Raw genomic sequence first — 20,938 nt, 5'->3', positions numbered from 1 at the left:
GGCTCAGCTCCTCTGTCCTGTAAGGAGGGAACTGGAGCCAAGGCCCTACTATACAGCTGTCTGCAGTGTGTTGAGAGTGCGCGTGCCAACCTCAGGGCAGACTGCTGGGAACCAGGCACAAACCCCAAACTGGCTGAGAGTTCTAGACTCAGATTTCACCAACCAACGATCTAGTGCGGAGGTTCTCAAACTGTGATCCATGGATCACCAGAGGTCTACAAGCTCCATTCAGGTGGTCCACGGATAGTTCCCTCTAAGGTGTGCGCCTGGGTGGCTGCACACAAGAAAATGAAGGGTCAACCACGTAATTAGTGGAGCCACACAGGTTTGGATCCACTAATTAGGTGCCTGGACCCTGGAGAAGACGCACATGTAAGTTGAGGTAGTGGCCTTGGGGGGAGGGGGAGAGAATACGGGGTAGGTGGGAGGGGACAGTGGGGTGAGAAGAGGGGGTGGGGGAATTTGGGATGTGCAGGGCTGCGGTGGCCAGAGAAAGAGGTGACTTTCCCCAGCTCCAGGGAGAGACAACCCTCCTTCCCAGCCCCAGCTCAGGGGTTGTCACGGCAGGCACATCCATTGCATTAGAAAGGTTAGACTACTGATATTAAAATATGAGTTGTGTGCTTTTATTTGTAGAACAAAAAATTTTACATTTTTTTTTTAATAGTGTTTTTTATCCAAAGCGCTTTACAATAATTAGCTAATGGTACAAACAATATTTGGAAAGATCATTAAGTGGGCCACCAAGACCCTCAGCAATTTTCAAGTGGTCTGCGGGAAAAAAAAAGTTTGAAACCACTGATCTAGTGTAAACTCAGGCACTGTAACAGACTAACCATGGAGTCCCCTTATGTACTCCGCTGAGCCTGCCTTTGACTGATTGTTCCTTACAGCCAGAATCACAGCAGTATTCAGGTTACTCCCCATCCAAAAAGCGCTTACCCAGGTCAATTACATCTTCGATATCAGACCAAAGACAATGTTTGTATCAAGTTTATTACAGGACAATGTATCAAAAAGGAGAGGAGTTATTGACATATATACACAACTAAGCTAGAACCTTAAGTTTCACAAGGTAACAAACATCTATAGCAGTGACACTCAATGATTCAGAAGCCAAATTAGCGACTAACATTTGTACCCAAAAGAGCCAAAGTAGTGTGAATCCATTGTTTCATTCACTATAGTACTATCCATATTTAAACAGGGAGTCCAAGTAGCATAGAGATACAATTATTTCTTGTTCAGGGTTTGCATCCCACCTCCTCCCTTGTGCTCTGAGCTGCTGGAGATCAGCACTTCACACTCCTTAATGCCCCTCTCCCCTCTGGTGAGTTACACGGTCAGAGGCGCCCAGTACAAACTTACAATGGTGGATATGGCTGTCAGAAGTGAGATTAATGCTGCAGCAGCTCACAAGCATTCACTAAAGTCTAAGCACATTCTTAGAATGTTAATACGTATTTTGACACACAGGTGAGCCAGCCTGACCCCAGCTGGGTATTTGTCAGTGTCCCACTGAGACATGGGGACTTTGGCATCAGCTGGCACCTGGTCTGTGTGCGTCACACCTACCCCCCCCCTGCTCCTTCTACCCATTGGGCTCCAGGAAGTGAGAACACAGACATTTCTCCTCTCTCCTACATACCAGGCACTAGGTGTCCCATGAGTAAGACTGCGTGTCTTTCACAGAGGTCATGGAAGTCATCGATTATGTGACTTTGTGACTTCTGCAGTAGCTCGGTGCGGCTGACCCCAGGGCCACCCAAACAGCTGGGGCAGCCCCGGGGCCAGCCACACCGGCCACTGCTCGGGCGGTCCCAGGCAAGCGCTCCAGAAGCGTTAGCAGGGCCCCTAGCTGCACCCCCAGCAAATATTTTAAAAGGTTACATAGATAATTTTCTTGGTGCTCAGAGCAATCCCTGTTATTCCGGAATTTGTCTGATGTGATGGTCAGCAGAGATCAGTCAGGTTTTTTCAGGGCTAATTTCCACAATACTCTTATCAGCCCCCGTCGCCTCTGTAAATGCATAAGGTTTGCTGCAGATCCAATGTCTCTCGCTGGTGCATCGCAAGCTGCTGACCCTATTCTCATCATTCAGATACGCGCAGTCACCATCTGCTGTTATTGGAAACCTGCAAGACAGAACCAGGGAGCTGGTGTCAGGAGTTGGGTGTTTCCCGTCAGTCACAGACAGGGGGAGACACTCGCACAGTGCAGGGAGCTGCTGCACTCACAGCCCCTCACGATTCCCCCTCCTGCACCAGCCACAGGCCCCACCCCTAGCCCCCCAGCAGAAGGGGGCCGCGGGACAGCAGGGCCAGGAGAGGTTCTAAGATCAACTGGCCTCCATGGAACATTTATGCTGGGGGGATATTTTAACCCCAGTTCCTGCTCCCCCCACACCCCCAGCTGAGTTTGGATGGGCCCCTGCAGGCCCAACCCACCAGATTCCAGGGGAGTGTCAGCTTAAGGAGCAGTGGTAACACCGCACAGAAGAGCTGGGTCAAAGAGACTCACAGGTTGTTGAATTCGGTGCCATTGGCCCATTTCCAGGGCTGTCCCGGGTCCCTCCGGAGGCCGATCCAGTGGTCAAATTTGCTTTTATAGCGCAGCATGAAAACCTAAAAACAACAGCAGAGGGAGAGGTGGTGTCAGAGCCTGACCCTGCTGCTCCCCCAGGTTCCGTGCAGGGAATCCCAGTTATACACGGAAGGGCTCTGAGTGTTTCCAGGGGGTGGCTGGGGATTTTCGCCTTCCCCTTACACAGCTCTGGGTAATTCAGTATTAACCCTCCCACCCCAAACCAAGCCCCCCCCTCACCCCAATCTGCCCTGGGCTGGGGCAGCTTTTGGGTGCGGTTGGGTCTAAGATGCCCCCGCATCCCATGCAAGGCCAGGTTCTGTGTGAAAACCCCATCTCTTTACAGAGCAGCTGAGCTCCCCTCACCATCGCAGGGGAAGGGGAAGGGGAAGGAAAGAGCCCAGCCATTCTGAATAAGAGATGCTGGGAGGGGCCAGAGATGAGAAAAGCCCCCCCACCTCACCCCACCCAGCTGCCCTTTCACCTACTCAGGAACACTGGCTCTGCAATTCAAGCTGGGATCTCAGTCCCCCTCCAGCCCCATGCAGCCCAACAGGCCAGTAGACACCTGCGCCAGCCCAGCCCTAGAGAGGGCTGAGAGTGGGTGATCCCTGCAGTCACACATTAGGACACTAGAGGAGGCCTGGGCCCAGCCAGGCCTGGCATTCAGCGGCTGGAAGTCCAATCGCTCTGGTCTCCCAACACGAGAGGGCTCAGAGCTGCTCCTCGCCCCACAGGGAAGAGCCCTGGTCCTACTGTAGCAGCAGCCGCTGCTGTGCCAAGGCCAGGCCATTACAGTGAGAGTCTCTCACCAGGTCCTGCTGGGTGTCGATTGCAGCCAGGAAGGCACCGAGGGAGGAGCAGTGGCTCTGGCTGTGGTTCCAGTTCCCTTTGGCCTCCGAGAAATAGTAGCATTTCCCTCGGTACCCGATCCAGCCATCTGCGCATGCAGGGAACCAGGGGCCCAGAGCAGCTGAAGAACGTCTATATAACAACACTGAAATGAGACAATAACACGTGGTGTAAGAGGGGATCGGCCCGTCTGTGGGGAGAGATGAGCCCCAGCGCCCCAGGCTTTGAGATTCCCCTGACCCCTGGCAGCTGCTGGGAGGGTGCTTGGGAGCCAGGAGGACACTGGGAATCCAGCCCCAAAGAGGGATTATCTAAGTCCGGTCTCACTGGGCCACCGTCTCGGGTTCACGTTCAACAGGGAAGCAGCTGACAAACAGCTCGTGATTTAAAGCGCAGAGAACCAGGCCCAAGCTCAGTGTTACAGCAGGGGGTGGGCATGGAGCTGCAGAGGGAGGGGACAGTTAGCAGGGGGCCAGCAGGGGGAAGAAGAGTGACACTGGATAAGTTACTTGTGAAGTAACTCCCTGCTCTCCGTGTGTCAGTATATAATGCCTGCATCTGTAACTTTCACTCTATGCATCTGAAGAAGTGAGGTTTTTACTCACGAAAGCTTATGCCCAAATAAATCTGTTAGTCTTTAAGGTGCCACTAGACTCCTTGTTGTTTTTGTAGATACAGACTAACACGGCTACCCCCTGATACTTGACACCATGCAAGGCACTAAATTTAGCCGTATGGAGTGGAAATCCATCAACCTCAACAAAAAACTTGCACAGATACAGACATCATCTTCCTCTCCAAATGCAAACAGATGGACATCATACCAAAAGGACTGAAGGTAAAAAATCCATTGCAATCAACATACTACACTGAGTCTGGTGAGAGACTGTGCCACACACTCTCAAAGAAACTGGGGAACCACCTGATCAGGATCCTGTACAGCAGACAGGAAAAGATCAAGAATGAGCTCTCAGAACTGGAGATACAATACAATACCAGCCTTCTACACAAACTTCCACGTGGCTGGACTTTACAAAAATGAGACAAGAAATTTACAATGCACATTTCACTTCTCTACAGAGGAAAAAGGACTGTAAGCTATCTAAACTAATACCTGCCACTGGGGGCTATAACAATGGTACCCTCAACTCATCTAACAACATTGTCAATCTTTCCAACCACACCCTTAGCCCAGCAGAAGAGTCTGTCCTATCTCGGGGACTCTCTTTCTGTCCCACCGTCCCCACGAACATGATACAGTTCTGCGGTGATCTGGAAGCCTACTTTCGTCGTCTCCGACTCAAGGAATATTTTCAACGCACCACTGAACAGTGCACTGACCCACAGGAACCCTCCTACCAACACTACAAGAAGAAGAACTCTGCGTGGACTCCTCCTGACGGTCGAAATGACAGACTGGACCTCTGCATAGAGTGCTTCCGCAGACGTGCACAGGCTGAAATTGTGGACAAACAACATCACTTGTCCCATAACCTCAGCCGTACAGAACGCAATGCCATCCACAGCCTCAGAAACAACTCTGACATTATCATCAAAGGGGCTGACAAAGGAGGTGCTGTAGTCATAATGAACAGGTCGGATTATGAACAGGAGGCTGCCAGGCAACTCTCCAAGACCACATTCTACAGGCCACTATCCTCTGATCCCACTGAGGAATACCAAAAGAAACTACACCATCTGCTCAAGAAACTCCCAGCTACAGTACGGGAACAAATCTACATGGACACACCTGCAGAACCCCGACCAGGGGTATTCTATCTGCTACCCAAGATCCATAAACCCGGAAACCCTGGACGCCCCATCATCTCAGGCATTGGCACTCTGACAGCAGGATTATCTGGCTATTTGGACTCTCTCCTCAGGCCCTATGCTACCAGCACTCCCAGCTATCTTCGAGACACCACCGACTTCCTGAGGAAACTACAATGCATTGATGTTCTTCCTGAAAACACCATCCTGGCCACCATGGATGTAGACCAATATTTACACCAATATTCCACATGAGGATGGACTACAAGCTGTCAGGAACAGTATCCCTGATGAGGCCACAGCACGCCTGGTGGCTGAGCTTTGTGACTTTGTCCTCACCCACAACCACTTCAGATTTGGGGACAACTTATACCTTCAAGTCAGTGGCACTGCTATGGGTACTCGCATGGCCCCACAGTATGCCAACATTTTTATGGCTGACTTAGAACAACGCTTCCTCAGCTCTCGTCCCCTAATGCCCCTCCTCTACTTGCGCTATATTGATGACATCTTCATCATATGGACCCACGGAAAGGAGGCCCTTGAAGAATTCCACCTGGACTTCAACAATTTCCACCCCACCATCAACCTCAGCCTCGACCAGTCCACACAAGAGATCCACTTCCTGGACACTACAGTACAAATAATTGATGGTCACATAAACACCACCCTATACCGGAAACCTACTGACCGCTATACGTACCTACATGCCTCCAGCTTCCATCCAAGACACATCACACGATCCATTGTCTACAGCCAAGCCCTAAGATACAACCGAATTTGCTCCAACCCATCAGACAGAGACAAACACCTACAAGATCTTTATCAAGCATTCGTAAAACTACAATATCCACCTGGGGAAGTGAGGAAACAGATTGACAGAGCAAGACGGGTACCCAGAAATCACCTACTGCAGGACAGGCCCAACAAGGACAATAACAGAACACCACTGGCCATCACATACAGCCCCCAGCTAAAACCTCTCCAGCGCATTATCCACGATCTACAACCTATCCTGGAAAATGATCCCTCACTCTCACAGACCTTGGGAGGCAGGCCAGTCCTCGCTTACAAACAACCCCCCAACCTGAAGCAAATACTCACCAGCAACTACACACCACACCACAGAAACACCAACCCAGGAACCTATCCCTGTAGCAAACCTCGTTGCCTACTCTGTCCCCATATCTACTCTGGCAACAGCGTCAGAGGACCCAACCACATCAGCCACACCATCAGGGGCTCATTCACCTGCACATCCACTAATGTCATATATGCCATCATGTGCCAGCAATGCCCCTCTGCCATGTACATTGGCCAAACCGGACAGTCCCTCTGCAAAAGAATAAATGGACACAAATCGGACATCAGGAATGGTAACGTACAAAAGCCAGTAAGTGAACACTTCAATCTCCCTGGTCATTCTATTACAGATTTAAAAGTCACTATCATTGAACAAAAAAAACTTCAGAAACAGACTTCAAAGAGAAACAGCAGAACTAAAATTCATTTGCAAATTTAACACCATTAATCTGGGCTTGAATAGGGACTGGGAGTGGCTGGCTCACTACAGAAGCAGCTTTTCCTCTCCTGGAATTGACACCTCCTCATCTATTATTGGGAGTGGACTACATCCACCCTGATTGAATTGGCCCTGTCAACACTGGTTCTCCACTTGTGAAGTAACTCCCTGCTCTCCATGTGTCAGTATATAATGCCTGCATCTGTAACTTTCACTCTATGCATCCGAAGAAGTGAGGTTTTTACTCACGAAAGCTTATGCCCAAATAAATCTGTTAGTCTTTAAGGTGCCACCAGACTCCTTGTTGTTTTTACTGGATAAGAAGTTGAGTTCAGCAGGATTTGCCAGGTCTGTTACCCCGAGGAGTTCTGCTAGCCTGGGCTGCTGCCCCCATCCCCCTGCTCTGCACTTTGCATCTGGGGAGCAGGTTGAGATGAAGATGGGAACAAACTCCCTTCCCTTCAGGAGGCTGAACACTCGCTGCCCGGCCCGTCCAGCACAGCCAGACACAGGGCGATGGAGATGCTTGTTGTAATACGTTTGCCTGGCAGGAAGGATTCCTGTGACACTCCCAGCCTGGGGGGACCAACACAGCTCAGAGCATTTCATCCCAAACACAGGATAAACAGCCAAAGGTTCAACAGAGCAATAAAGGGAAGTGAAGTAACTTTCAGTCAGGAACATGAAATGGCCACAAGGTGGCACCAGAACTCCAGCAATAGAAAGGGCCCATGACACTGAATGGCCAGTTGCAACTTAATGCACTTGTAGCAAGGCGGTGGGATATCCCACAGCCCCGCTGAGGGCCAAACCTCCCCTGATACCACCGTGGGCGGAGCCACCAGGTCCAGCGCCCGCCCCTTAGAGGTCACAGCCCCGACCCAGAAGTATAAAAGTCCACCTGCAGAGCTCAGTGGAGCCCACGCCGGCGGAGAGAGGAGACATCCCCTCCCCCCATCACAGCTACTTGCTCTCAGCCTTAGCCTGGGCTGGGACACACAAGTTTGGGAGAACAATAGCAGCTGAGGCAGCGGTGATCAAAGAACGAGCAGGTCATGCGCCAGGCATGTATTTCCCTGGAGCTGTAATGGGTGCAGTGTGCCGTACGCACTAGTGCTCACACATGGAACGGAGCAGGCCAGTCGGTGCATAAGGTGCTGCTGTGTGTTTGATGTGTCTCATTTCAGGGAGCAACTGCAGCTGGGTGGGGCACAATTTCACACCCTGTACAGAGCTGGATATGGGAATACACAGGCCCCCCAAGAGAAAAGCTGCCAGGCCCGTGGGCCCCTTCCAGTATTGGCTAGGATGGACAGGGCACAGCAAGGAGCCTTTCAGTTCTGGGAGCCCCTGACTGGTGCCATCTCCACCATCTGACCCCATTGCGTTCTGGGGGCTCCCTGACCCGCAGGTGTGGAACCCCCCCCAAGCTCATAGATCCCACCTTACGCTGGGTGAGCCAGTGCTGCCCATTGTAACAGCCGGCCAGTCCAGCAGGGAGCTGGGACTCAGTCTGCCTGTAGCAGGGCGGCTGGCACTGGTGTAAGGATGGGGAGGCAGTTGCACATTACACAGATGTGCTGGAGCAGCATGTCCTGCTGTGGTACCTTACTGCAGTGCCCGGCACCAGGGCAAGCCCCTTTCTGCACCACTACAGCCCATCTATGGTAGCAGTTTGCACTGTATCAACGTTGTTACATCAGCACAGAGGATTCCTATTGCAGACAGACCTGGATTCACCCCCCTCTGCCAGCTGCTAACCCTCCTGGGGCCCAGTGATCAGATCCCAGGACAACAGATAAATCCCACCCCTGACAGTCACAGCCCCCCCTGCCCCAGACTACTGGCAGATACAGCCAGGTTCATGTTCATCGTAAACAGACGCCTTCTGCACTAGCACCTGCTGTCTGTGTAGGTGGGGGAGTCAATAGCGCTACGGGACCCTACACTGCCGAGGTCACTAACTGGTGGGTTTCACACGGCGTTAATGGCAGTGTCTGTATTGGGTTCTACAGCTCATGTCAGTGACACGCCAGCACCTGCCAGCCTGGCCCGGACATGACCCGGGGCTGCAGGAAGGCCAGGCTGGTACCTCAGGGCGACACACTGCAGGCAGAGGGCCCAGCTCATCACTGCCCTGCACCTTCTCCTGTCAATCACCCCCACTCTGCACGGGGGTACCAGTGACCGTACCTGGGGCCCGGCAATAGTGACTTGGGCCCCAAGTGCTCAGAGCTGGGCTGGTGGGAGCCAGTGTCAGTCACAACGTCTCGACACAGAGTGCCCAGGTGCAGGGGTCTGGGAGGGAGCAGGAGGAGGGTTGTGGAGGAACATCCCCCAGGAAATCCTCTGTCCCAGGGGCAGACGCCAGACAGGCCGGGAGGAGAGACTGACTATGATGGCTCCAGGGGGAATGGAATATGCAGGGGGGGGGGGGAGGGAGGGCTGAGAACTCACCTGCCAGGACAATAACTGTGATGATGAGACCCAAGAACACAACTGCAAGGGAGACTGTACATTTCTTGCCATTACGATGAGGTTCTGAAACACAAAGACCCGTCAGGCAGGGCCGCGAGGACACGTCTCCCTGACAGCACCAGGGCTGGAGCTGCCCTAGAACATGCCCCGTTCTGTTGATGGCTCCTTCCGTCAGATGCTCTGGGAGAGGAGCTCAGAGGGCCAGGTAGACTGGGGCTGGCAGAACAGTCCCTCCTTCCCCCTCAGCTCTGTGCCCTCCCTGGGCACCCCCAGCCAGGCTGTCACGGGGCCTGGTGAGCTCAGGGGCACAGAGATAAGGACCCACATGTTCTGGTGGCAGGAGTTCAAGCTGCCCCCCTGCTGTGCCCCCTGCCGAGTGCGCCTGTCCCCGCACACTGGGGTCCCACACTGGCCATACACAGCAGAACGGGGGGAGAACGAACCAGGCAGAGCTGGGTCAGGGCTGTCACAGGGGGTCTGACACACCCAGCCCAAAAGGCCCCTGCACAGCCCCACGGCCACCGCTGGGTGCGCCAGACAGCAGCTGTGGGCCTGGGATCGGTGCCCTGAGAGCCCCTTGGGGAGATCCAGTCCCTGCTGCCCACAGGGGGGTTTGCTGGGCACTGGCTGCTGCCACTGAGAACATGGCCCCATGTGGGGCAGCCTCAGTGTCTCTCTCCAGCCTGTTCCCAGGCAGCGACGCCCCATTACCTGGCTCCCCGCCAGTCTCCAGGTGTCCATTGCCATTAACACACAACTGCTTCAGCGGCACTTCGCTCTCAGCAGGTCCAGCTGCTGGCCCCATTGTCTCTCAGCGACACTCAGGCTACAGACGCTGCTGCAGGCGCTGGGCTGGGGTCGGCTCCTCTCTGTCTGACGGGGTCCGATCCAGCAGCAGCAAAGCCAAGCCGGGGCGAAGATCCTGGCCCTGGTCCCCCTCCCTGCTCCAGACTCCCTAGCCAATCTGAAAGCTGAGACAGACAAAGCAGGACAGGTCAGGGTTGGGGGTGGGGAGGCTGGGCGGGGCGGGGGGAGAGAAAGGCAATTTGTGGTTTCTTGTTCCCTGTCCAGCAGCCCAACCCCCTGCCAGAGGTGGCGCTGTGATGATTAAACCCCCTTAAACCCCATCAGCCCCTCCACACACACACACACCCCTCCAGAGACCCTGATCTGCTATGGAAACTCTTCCCCCCTGGATCTACCCACTTATGTGGGGGAGAGAAGAGCTCCCTCCCCAGTTCTGCCCCCCCCCCGCCCTTTCTTGGAAGAGAGAGTGAGCAGAGAATCATAAGGGGGCAGCATCCTGGCAAGTGATGGAGGGAGGGGACTGTGATGCCCAGCCACTAGGTGTTTTCCACCAGAGTACATGGGGAGAGGGGGGCATCATTGCCCTGCAACCCAAACACACCAGGATGTGTGCGTGTGCGGGGGGTGCATATAGCGTGTCCTGACAGTAAACAATGCACCACACCCACTGCAGACCCCAGCTGTGCATTTGCAGAATGTCCCTGGTTTGCTTCCTACATGTACCTACTGGTGCAGTGCATCTGCTTAAGCAGTGGGATCTTAGCCCCAAGCCTGGACTACAAGGAGCGGGGCCTGTCAGATCCTGGCATAGAATAGAATCATAGAATATCAGGGTTGGAAGGGACCTCAGGAGGTCATCTAGCTCAAAGCAGGACCTAATCCCAACTAAACCATCCCAGCCAGGGATTTGTCAAGCCTGACCTTAAAAACCTCTAAGGAAGGAGATTCCACCACCTCTCTAGGTAACCCATTCCAGTGCCTCACCACCCTCCTAGTGAAAAAGTTTTTCCTAATATCCAACCTGGACCTCCCCCACTGCAACTTGAGATCATTACTCCTTGTTCTGTCATCTGGTACCACTGAGAACAGTCTAGATCCATCCTCTTTGGAACCCCCCTTCAGGTAGTTGAAAGCAGCTATCAAATCCCCCCCTCATTCTTCTATTCTGCAGACTAAACAATCCCAGTTCCCTCAGCTTCTCCTCATAAGTCATGTGCTCCAGCCCCCTAATCATTTTTGTTGCCCTCTGCTGGACTCTTTCCAATTTTTCCCACATCCTTCTTGTAGTGTGGGGCCCAAAACTGGACACAGTACTCCAGGTGAGGCCTCACCAATGTCAAATAGAAGGGAACGATCACGTCCCTCGATCTGCTCGCAACGCCCCTACTTATACAGCCCAAAATGCCGTTAGCCTTCTCGGCAACAAGGGCACACTGTTGACTCATATCCAGCTTCTCGTCCATTGTAACCCCTAGGTCCTTTTCTGCAGAACTGCTGCTTAGCCGCTCGGTCCCTAGTCTGTAACAGTGAATGGGATTCTTCTGTCCTAAGTGCAGGACTCTGCACTTGTCCTTGTTGAACCTCATCAGGTTTCATTTGGCCCAATCCTCTAATTTGTCTAGGTCCCTCTGTATCCTATCCCTACCCTCCAGTGTATCTACCACTCCTCCCAGTTTAGTGTCATCTGCAAGTTTGCAGAGAGTGCAGTCCACGCCATCCTCCAGATCATTAATGAAGATATTGAACAAAACTGGCCCCAGGACCGACCCTTGGGGCACTCCGCTTGAAACCGGCTGCCAACTAGACATGGAGCCATTGATCACTACCCGTTGAGCCCGACGATCTAGCCAGCTTTCTATCCACCTTATAATCCATTCATCCAGCCCATACTTCTTTAACTTGCTGGCAAGAATACTGTGGGAGACTGTATCAAAAGCTTTGCTAAAGTCAAAGAATAACACATCCACTGCTTTCCCCTCATCCACAGACCCAGTTATCTCATCATAGAAGGCAATTAGGTTAGTTAGGCACGACTTCCCCTTGGTGAATCCATGCTGACTGTTCCTGATCACTTTCCTCTCCTCTAAATGTTTCATAATTGATTCCTTGAGGACCTGCTCCATGATTTTTCCAGGGACTGAGGTGAGGCTGACTGGCCTGTAGTTCCCCAGATCCTCCTTCTTCCCTTTTAAAGATGGGCATTACATTAGCCTTTTTCCAGTCATCTGGGACCTCCCCCGATCGCCATGAGTTTTCAAAGATGATGGCCAATGGCTCTGCAATCACATCCGCCAACTCCTTTAGCACCCTCAGATGCAGCGCATCTGGCCCCATGGACCTGTGCTCGTCTAGTTTTTTTAAGTAGTCCTGAACCACTTCTTTCTTCACAGAGGGCTGGTCACCTTCTCCCCATGCTGTGCTGCCCAGTGCAGCAGTCTGGGAGCTGACCTTGTTCGTGAAGACAGAGGCCAAAAAAAAAAAAAAAAAATCATTGAGTACATTAGCTTTTTCCACATCCTCGGTCACTAGGTTGCCTCCCTCATTCAGTAAGGGGCCCACACTTTCCTTGACTTTCTTCTTGTTGCTGACATACCTGAAGAAACCTCTCTTGTTACTCTTAACATCTCTTGCTAGCTGCAACTCCAAGTGTGATTTGGCCTTCCTGATTTTACTCCTGCATGCCTGAGCAATATTTTTATATTCCTCCCTGGTCATTTGTCCAATCTTCCACTTCTTGTAAGCTTCTTTTTTGCGTTTAAGATCAACAAGGATTTCACTGTTTAGCCAAGCTGGCCGCCTGCCATATTTACTGTTCTTTCTACACATTGGGATGGTTTTTTCCTGCAACCTCAATAAGGATTCTTTAAAATATAGCCAGCTCTCCTGGACTCCTTTCCCCCTCATGTTATTCTCCAAGGGGATCCTGCCCATCTGTTCCCTGAAGGAGTCAAAGTCTGCTTTTCTGAAGTCCAGGGTCCGTATTCTGCTGCTCTCCTTTCTTCCTTGTGTCAGGATCCTGAACTCGACCATCTCATGGTCACTGCCTCCCAGGTTCCCATCCGCTTTTGCTTCCCCTACTAATTCTTCTCGGTTTGTGAGCAGCAGGTCTAGAAGAGCTCTGCCCCTAGTTGGTTTCTCCAGCACTTGCACCAGGAAATTGTCCCCTACACTTTCCAAAAACTTCCTGGATTGTCTGTGCACCGCTGTATTGCTCTCCCAGCAGATATCAGGGTGATTAAAGTCTCCCATGAGAACCAGGGCCTGCGATCTAGTAACTTGTGCTAGTTGATGGAAGAAAGCCTTGTCCACCTTGGGACGGGAGAACGTGGGGTGACAGGCGTCTGCCTCTATTCTCCCCCATATTCCCCTCATGTGACCGCCCAACCTCTTTCTCCCACAGGAGCTTCCTCTTCTTCGGACCATGCCGTGGCAGCTTGCATGAGTCCATAGAACTGCCCATAACAATAGTGCAGAGTTGTGCAAGCTCCATGCTTCTGTCAAAGATCAGGCAGGCAGCAAGGACAGCCACGCAGGTTTGTGGGATTTAGGAAAAAAGGTGCAAAAATCATGGGATACATATACAATTATAGGATGCTGAACACTGCATTATGGGAAGTTGATCCCATGCTCCCCATGCGATCCATCTGGGAACCAGCATGCATTACCAAAACTTCCCAAGGTTCAGTGCAGTGGACGGTGGCAAGTTGCATAGTGGGATTCCTACCCATGGTGCACTGCACTCAATTAATACAACCGCTCCTGGTGAGTGTACTCACCACTGACACAGGGAGCAAAGCAGGCATGCGCACAAGTGACAGACTAACTGCGGTGACTGCATGCCGACGTAACTTGAGTTAACGTAAGCTGGTAGGTTAGACCTGGCCTTAGGTACAGTAACTCCTCACTTTAAGTCGTCCTGGTTAACGTTGTTTCGTTGCTGATCAATTAGGGAACATGCTCATTTAAAGCTGTGCAATGCTTCACTCTTACGTTGTTTGGCTGCCTGCTTTCTCCACAGCTGGCAGCCTCCTTATGCCCCCTCCCCTCCCCCCAGCGCCTCCTGCCCGGCAGACCCCCCGGATCAGCGTCTTCCCCCTCCTCCCCCACGGCAGTCAGCTGGCTTGCAGCGTTTCAGGGGCAGGAGGGAGAGGGGAGGAGTGAGGACTCGACGCACAGGCTCCCCCTCCCTCCCCAACTCCGGATTGCCCTGAGAAGGAGGCAGGGGGAGGGAGGGGGAGCCTGCCCACCGAGTCCTTGCTCCTCCCCCCTCCCCCCTAACCTGATGCCCCAGCAAGCCGGGGGGGGGGGGGGAAAGGAGCGAGGACTCGGGATGTGCAGGCTCCCCCTCCCTCCCTTGCCTCCTTCCGGCGGCAATCAGCTGGCTTGCGGGCATTTAGGAGGGGAGGGAGAGGGGAGGAGCGAGGAAGTGGGTTGAGCACCCCCCGCCCCTGGTGCTTGCAGAGTAGGGGAAGCTGCCGCCACTGCTGCACGATGTGCTTCTCCCAGCCTACAGCACCTTCAGCCTCCCTGCCTGCCTCATCTCCAGTGCCAGTGGGCTGGGCCTGTGTGGGGTAAGGCAAGGGCACCTCCCAACTATAGTACTGTACTGTAGGTTTGTAAAGACACAGCACGTGCACACTACCTCCCCTCCACCCCCCAGCGCAGTATTAAATTGCTTGTTTAAATTGTTTAAAATGTATATAATGCCTTTTGTCTGGCAAAAAAAGTTTCCCTGGAACCTAAACTCCCCCCCCTTTACATTAATTCTTATGGGGAAATTGGATTCACTTAACATCGTTTCACTTAAAGTCACATTTTTTCAGGAACAGAACTACAGCATTAAGTGAGGAGTTACTGTCTATGAATTGTTTGGAAGATGCAACAGTGATCTTCAGTGACCCTGGGAGTGAGCATACAGCCGAGATAGTCCTTTGGGCATTGCAGCAGGGATATCGGTCGGTTGCTAAATATGCTATGAAGTTCCACTGCTTGGTAGCGGCTACTGAATGGAACAAGGCTGTTCAGCATTAGCATTTCTGCATCAGCCTAAAAGAGGACATCTGTAGCCTACAGGAATAACCAGCTTGCTTGTGCATTTTTTTATATTATATATAATATAAAAAATAAATAGTGTATGTATGTATGTATCATTTCTTATTGTTTAAGTATTTGATGTATTGTAATAGGTTTATAGATTTATATTAAAGTTTGGCTGTAATGCAAGAGACCTACAGGCCATATCCTGTATGTTAAGCTAAGGCAAAGTTTATTGCCTAGAAAGCAAAGTTGACCTACATCTTCTTACCTAAACATAAGTATCCACACATGTCTAGGACCTTTATCTAGACCAATAAACAATGGAAAAATGGCATGGTGGGGGGTTTCAATGTTATACCCACAGACTTAATAGGTACACCACAAGGAAACTTATGTGCGTATGTACGTCATCCATATGCACAAACATACTAGCCAATGGGGTACGTGTACCCTAACATGTCTGTGCGCAAGGAATAAAATTTGGGCATAAGAGGAAGAATTTCTGGCACTTGCCCTATAAAAGAGGTAGCCCACCTCGCTAGAGTATTCTCCACTTTACTCTCTTATTTTCACTCACTCTATTTTATTTTATCTACTAGGACTACTATTCTTAGTAGGCGATACTTGTTGTTCTTAAACTTTTTAAACTAGTTGCAAGGGAACTAGGCTAAGCTTGGTTCCCCTAAGTTTTTAGTCTTAGCTTATTAGGTTTTGAGTTTAAGTTTAAGTTAATCAAGTAAACCCTAAGTTAGTTTTGATAGCTCGTAGGATTAGTGTCTTCTAAGCACTGCATCCCTCACTGAAGAATTGAGAAACCTGAACCACAAGGCTGGTCCTGTGTCCCTTACCACCAGGTTATCCAGAGTGTGAGTATATTAACCAAAGCTTTGTTGCATATAATATTATATTAGCATATGTATCTTTTGAATAGCAGTAATGCCATTGTAAAGTTGTAACTCTGGGTATTTTACCATTTCCTTACTATTATTGATTTTAATAAAAACTCTTTAAGACTATATCTGTCTCAGCGTGAGCTTCCTGTCAGACCCCCAAGGGTCCTTTGTAAATTCTGTGGAGCCTGATTCAGGACAAGAACTTTTATCTTCTAATCAGATTGGTGAGCCTAAAGCCCATACTTTCTAAATTAATATTAATTAATATTATTAAATAATTAAATAAATAAACTGAATATTAGTACACCCTAAATCAGGCTACTGACTGGTGAGCCAGCCAGACGACTCAAGGAGTGTGACACTGGAATTTTCAGGAATTCCAGGCATCCTTAGACCCATGAAAAGCTCACCTAAGGCATAAGTAAAGAGTTAAAAGTTAGAGCAAAAATCAGTGATCTACAACCCATCCTGAACAATGATCCCTCACTTTCACAGGCCTTGGGAGGCAGGCCAGTCCTCGCCCACAGACAACCTGCTAACCTTAAGCATAGTCTCGCCAGCAACCACACATCACACCACAGTAACTCACTCAGGAACCAATCCATGCAACAAACCTCGATGCCAACTCTGCCCACATATCCACACCAGCGATACCATCACAGGACCTAACCAGATCAACCATCACATCACCAGTTCATTCACCTGCACGTCCACCAATGTAATATACCCCATTATGTGCCAGCAATGCCCCTCTGCTATGTATATCGGCCAAACTAGACAGTCACTACGTAAAAGGATAAATGGACACAAGTCAGATGTCAGGAATGGCAATATACAAAAACTTGTAGGAGAACACTTCAACCTTCCTGGCCACACAATAGCAGATGTAAAGGTAGCCATCTTACAGCAAAAAAACTTCAGGGCCAGACTCCAAAGAGAAACTGCGGAGCTCCAGTTCATTTGCAAATTTGACACCATCAGATCAGGATTAAACAGACTGTGAATGGCTATCCAACTACAGAAGCAGTTTCTCCTCCCGTGGTGTTCACACCTCAACTGCTAGCAGAGCACCTCACCCTCCCTGACTGAACTAACCTCGTTATCTCCATACTGATTTATACCTGCCTCTGGAGATTTCCATTACTTGCATCTGAAGAAGTGAGGTTCTTACCCATGAAAGCTTATGCTCCCAATACTTCTGTTAGTCTTAAAGGTGCCCCAGGACCCTCTTGCTTTTTACAGATTCAGACTAACACGGCTACCCCTCTGATACTCTCTTCCCTTGATGGCTCATAGCTGATCAAGAGATCTTTTCCTCTGTCGGGACCTGCCAAACAGCTGGGGATACTGAGGCAGAAAGATTGGAGGTGGAGCCCGGGAGAGTTGTGGGGACTGAAGAACTGTACAAGTTCTGAGTTATTGTGGCCTTTTGGTGGCAATTAATACATAGATTTATCAATTCCCCTGCCACCACTAGTGTGGGTCATCAGGATCTATGCTGCTGCTTATATCTTATTGGTACCATTTGTTATAACTTCAACCTTTAACAAAGCCCCTTACATGCGTGTATCACTTTTTAACTAACATTACTATCACTTCACTTAATCTTGCAAGATTAAATTTAAAACCTCTAAGTTAAAACTTTGTCACAATACTGACAGGAAATTGCTGGGACTGCTGCCAAGCTATAGTCACAGGAAGTCAAGTTCCTGTGGTGAGTCAGTCAGCGAGATACAATTTTTGCTCTGTATCAGAGGGGTAGTCGTGTTAGTCTATAAGGTGCTACAGGACTGTTGCTTTTTACTGATCCAGACTAACAGACCTATTGGAACATAAGCTTTCATCGGTGAATACCCACTTTGTTGGATGCATGTAGTGGAAATTTCCAGAGGTAGGTATAAATATGCAGGCAAGAATCAGTCTAGAGATAACGAGGTTAGCTCAATCAGGGAGGATGAGGCCCTCTGCTAGCAGTTGAGGTGTGAACACCACGGGAGGAGAAACTGCTTCTGTAGTTGGATAGCCATTCACAGTCTGTTTAATCCTGATCTGATGGTGTCAAATTTGCAAATGAACTGGAGCTCCGCAGTTTCTCTTTGGAGTCTGGCCCTGAAGTTTTTTTGCTGTAAGATGGCTACCTTTACATCTGCTATTGTGTGGCCAGGAAGGTTGAAGTGTTCTCCTACAAGTTTTTGTATATTGCCATTCCTGACATCTGACTTGTGTCCATTTATCCTCTTGCATAGTGACTGTCCAGTTTGACCAATGTACATAGCAGAGGGGCATTGCTGGCATATATAACATTGGTGGACGTGCAGGTGAATGAGCCGGTGATGTTGTAGCTGATCTGGTTAGGGCCTATGATGGTGTAGATATGTGGGCAGAGTTGGCATCGAGGTTTGTTGCATGGGTTGGTTCCTGAGTTAGAGTTGTTATGGTGCTGTGCGTGGTTGCTGGTGAGAATATGCTTAAGGTTGGCAGGTTGTCTGTGGGCGAGGACTGGCCTGCCTCCCAAGGTCTGTGAAAGTGAGGGATCATTGTCCAGGATGGGTTGTAGATCACTGATGATGTGTTGGAGAGGTTTCAGCTGAGGACTGTAGGTGATGGCCAGTGGAGTTCTGTTGGTTTCTTTTTTGGGCCTGTCTTGTAGCAGGAGGCTTCTGGGTACACTTCTGGTTCTGTTGCTTTGTTTCTCTATTTCCTTGTGTGGGTATCGTAGTTTAGAGAATGCTTGATGAAGATCTTGTAGGTGTTGGTCTCTGTCTGAGGGGTTGGAGCAGATGCGATTGTACCTCAGTGCTTGGCTGTAGACGATGGATCGTGTGGTGTGACCGGGGTGGAAGCTGGAGGCATGAAGGTAGGCGTAGCGATCGGTGGGTTTTCAGTATAGGGTGGTGTTAATGTGGCCATCACTTATTTGTACGGTGGTGTCTAGGAAGCGGACCTCCTGTGTAGATTGGTCCAGGCTGAGGTTGATAGTGGAGTGGAAGCTGTTGAAATCATGGTGGAATTCTTCCAGGGTCTCCATCCCATGGGTCCAGATGATGAAGATGTCATCAGTATAGCGTAGGTAGAGAAGGGGCATGAGTGGACGAGAGCTGAGGAAGCGTTGTTCCAGGTCAGCCATAAAAATGTTGGCATATTGTGGGGCCATGCGGGTGCCCATAGCGGTGCCACTGGTCTGGAGGTATATATTGTCACCAAATTTGAAATAATTGTGCGTGAGAATAAAGTCACAGAGCTCAGCAATAAGTTGTGCTGTGTCATCATCAGGGATACTGTTCCTGACAGCTTGTATTCCATCTGTATGTGGGATGTTTGTGTAGAGAGCCTCTACATCCATGGTGGCTAGGATGGAAGAGAGGGGAACGTGCCCCTACCCCTCTATCATTTACTTGGGACTTATTGAACTAGGTGTAAAAACCTGTTTGGGGTATTGTTTCCTGTTGTTTCTGTGAAGGAACGCCTTCAGTTACAGAGTAAAAACAGCAGAGTGTTCATTATAGTTTATTACATAAACTAGTTTTAGAATTCAAATGAGTTCTATATTACATGTTAAGGTGAGTGGAGCAAGGGCAAAAGTAAAGTCTGTTGCAGTTTCCCGCAGTATGGTTTTAGAAAACAGATTCAGGAACACAAAAAAGGTTTAGAACATCTGAGGAACAACAAGATAATCTCTAAGCATTGTAACCCATGGGGTTTTGGGAGTACTGTATTTAATGTAGAAACAGAGCAGAAAAAAGAAAAAGGCTAAACTAGTAAAGGAAATAGCTGTTAAATGTCTGCTCGTCGCTTATAGTTCATTGGGGAAAAAGATTAAATAAAAAAAATTAAAGTTACTCAGAAAAACCCAGCAAACTTTGGATGCCAGCTTAAAATCGCTGCACAATTATAAATCAAACTGTGGTTGGCTGTTGGAAAAAAAAAAATCAAAGAGTTAAAAGCAGTTAGAAAATGTGTTAGAGGAGAACAAAGAATCAGTTCCCATCCCTATTGGCATGATGGAACTGATGGAGACAAAAAAATCTGCAGGGTCAATTACTAGAAGTAGGGTAAGAGAATTAGCTCAGGTTAATACAGTACCTTTAGTAGCAGAGCTGGAAACCGAGACCGAGGAGACACGGAGAGTCAAAAATGGAAGTTAGCAGTGCAGCGGCTACTAGCAGTCTGCAAATAAAAAGAGAAAGTTGAGTGTCGGAAGCGGTGACTTGTAACGTAAAGGACGAGGTGAGCAGAGCAGAGGGGCAGGAAATATCCTCTCCTCTGTTAGTGTCCGCCCCGCTAGGAAAGAGGAACTGCCTTTAGAAACTGTAATTGTTCAAGGACTAAAAGATGTGGTGTTACAAGTGACACTGGGAGCTACTGCCTGTGATGTAGTAATCTCGAAGTTACAACAGAGAGAGATACAACAACCAAGGGATGCAATTCCTGCTTCTCCACCTAATGTTACATTGGCACCATATAAATCAGAAAATCCAGCCCTTTTGGGTGGACAATTAGTGGCATTTGGGCAATCATTCACATGGCCTAGGTCCCTAAAATTTCATGGACCCTCTACACCCCTTTGGTGTATGTTGGTATCACCTGGTGTACCGGTAAAACACCCTACTACACCAGATCTGAACAGACTGAAAAATGTCCTGCGTCAGTGTGGAGATGCCTTGAGTGTAGGATCATTGAACAAAAAAACTTCAGAAACAGCCTTCAAAGAGAAACAGCAGAACTAAAATTCATTTGCAAATTCAACACCATTAATCTGGGCTTGAATAGGGACTGGGAGTGGCTGGCTCATTACAGAAGCAGCTTTTCCTCTCCTGGAATTGACACCTCCTCATCTATTATTGGGAGTGGACTACATCCACCCTGATTGAATTGGCCCTGTCAACACTGGTTCTCCATTTGTGAAGTAACCCCCTGCTCTCCATGTGTCAGTATATAATGCCTGCATCTGTAACTTTCACTCTATGCATCCGAAGAAGTGAGGTTTTTACTCAC

The 20,938-nt window shown here is 49.8% G+C and overlaps 1 protein-coding gene across 1 annotated transcript; it reads right to left on the bottom strand.

Moving 5' to 3' along the window:
• Nucleotides 1-690: 690 nt before the first annotated feature.
• Nucleotides 691-20,267, bottom strand: LOC117870473 (C-type lectin domain family 2 member B-like). Its single transcript, XM_034757650.1, has 6 exons — nt 20,027-20,267; nt 9,918-10,177; nt 9,186-9,269; nt 3,397-3,581; nt 2,522-2,625; nt 691-2,136 (listed from the first exon to the last, which is right to left on the bottom strand). The coding sequence occupies exons 2-6, from the start codon at nt 10,009-10,011 to the stop codon at nt 1,968-1,970; spliced, it is 636 nt and encodes a 211-aa protein (XP_034613541.1). The 5' UTR covers nt 10,012-10,177; nt 20,027-20,267; the 3' UTR covers nt 691-1,967.
• Nucleotides 20,268-20,938: the final 671 nt, after the last annotated feature.

Source organism: Trachemys scripta, unplaced genomic scaffold (assembly GCF_013100865.1).
Source record: "Trachemys scripta elegans isolate TJP31775 unplaced genomic scaffold, CAS_Tse_1.0 scaffold_28, whole genome shotgun sequence".
NCBI lineage: Eukaryota > Metazoa > Chordata > Testudines > Emydidae > Trachemys > Trachemys scripta.
The sequence above is the reverse complement of the archived record's forward strand: the minus strand, read 5'-3'. Positions and strand labels throughout refer to the sequence as shown.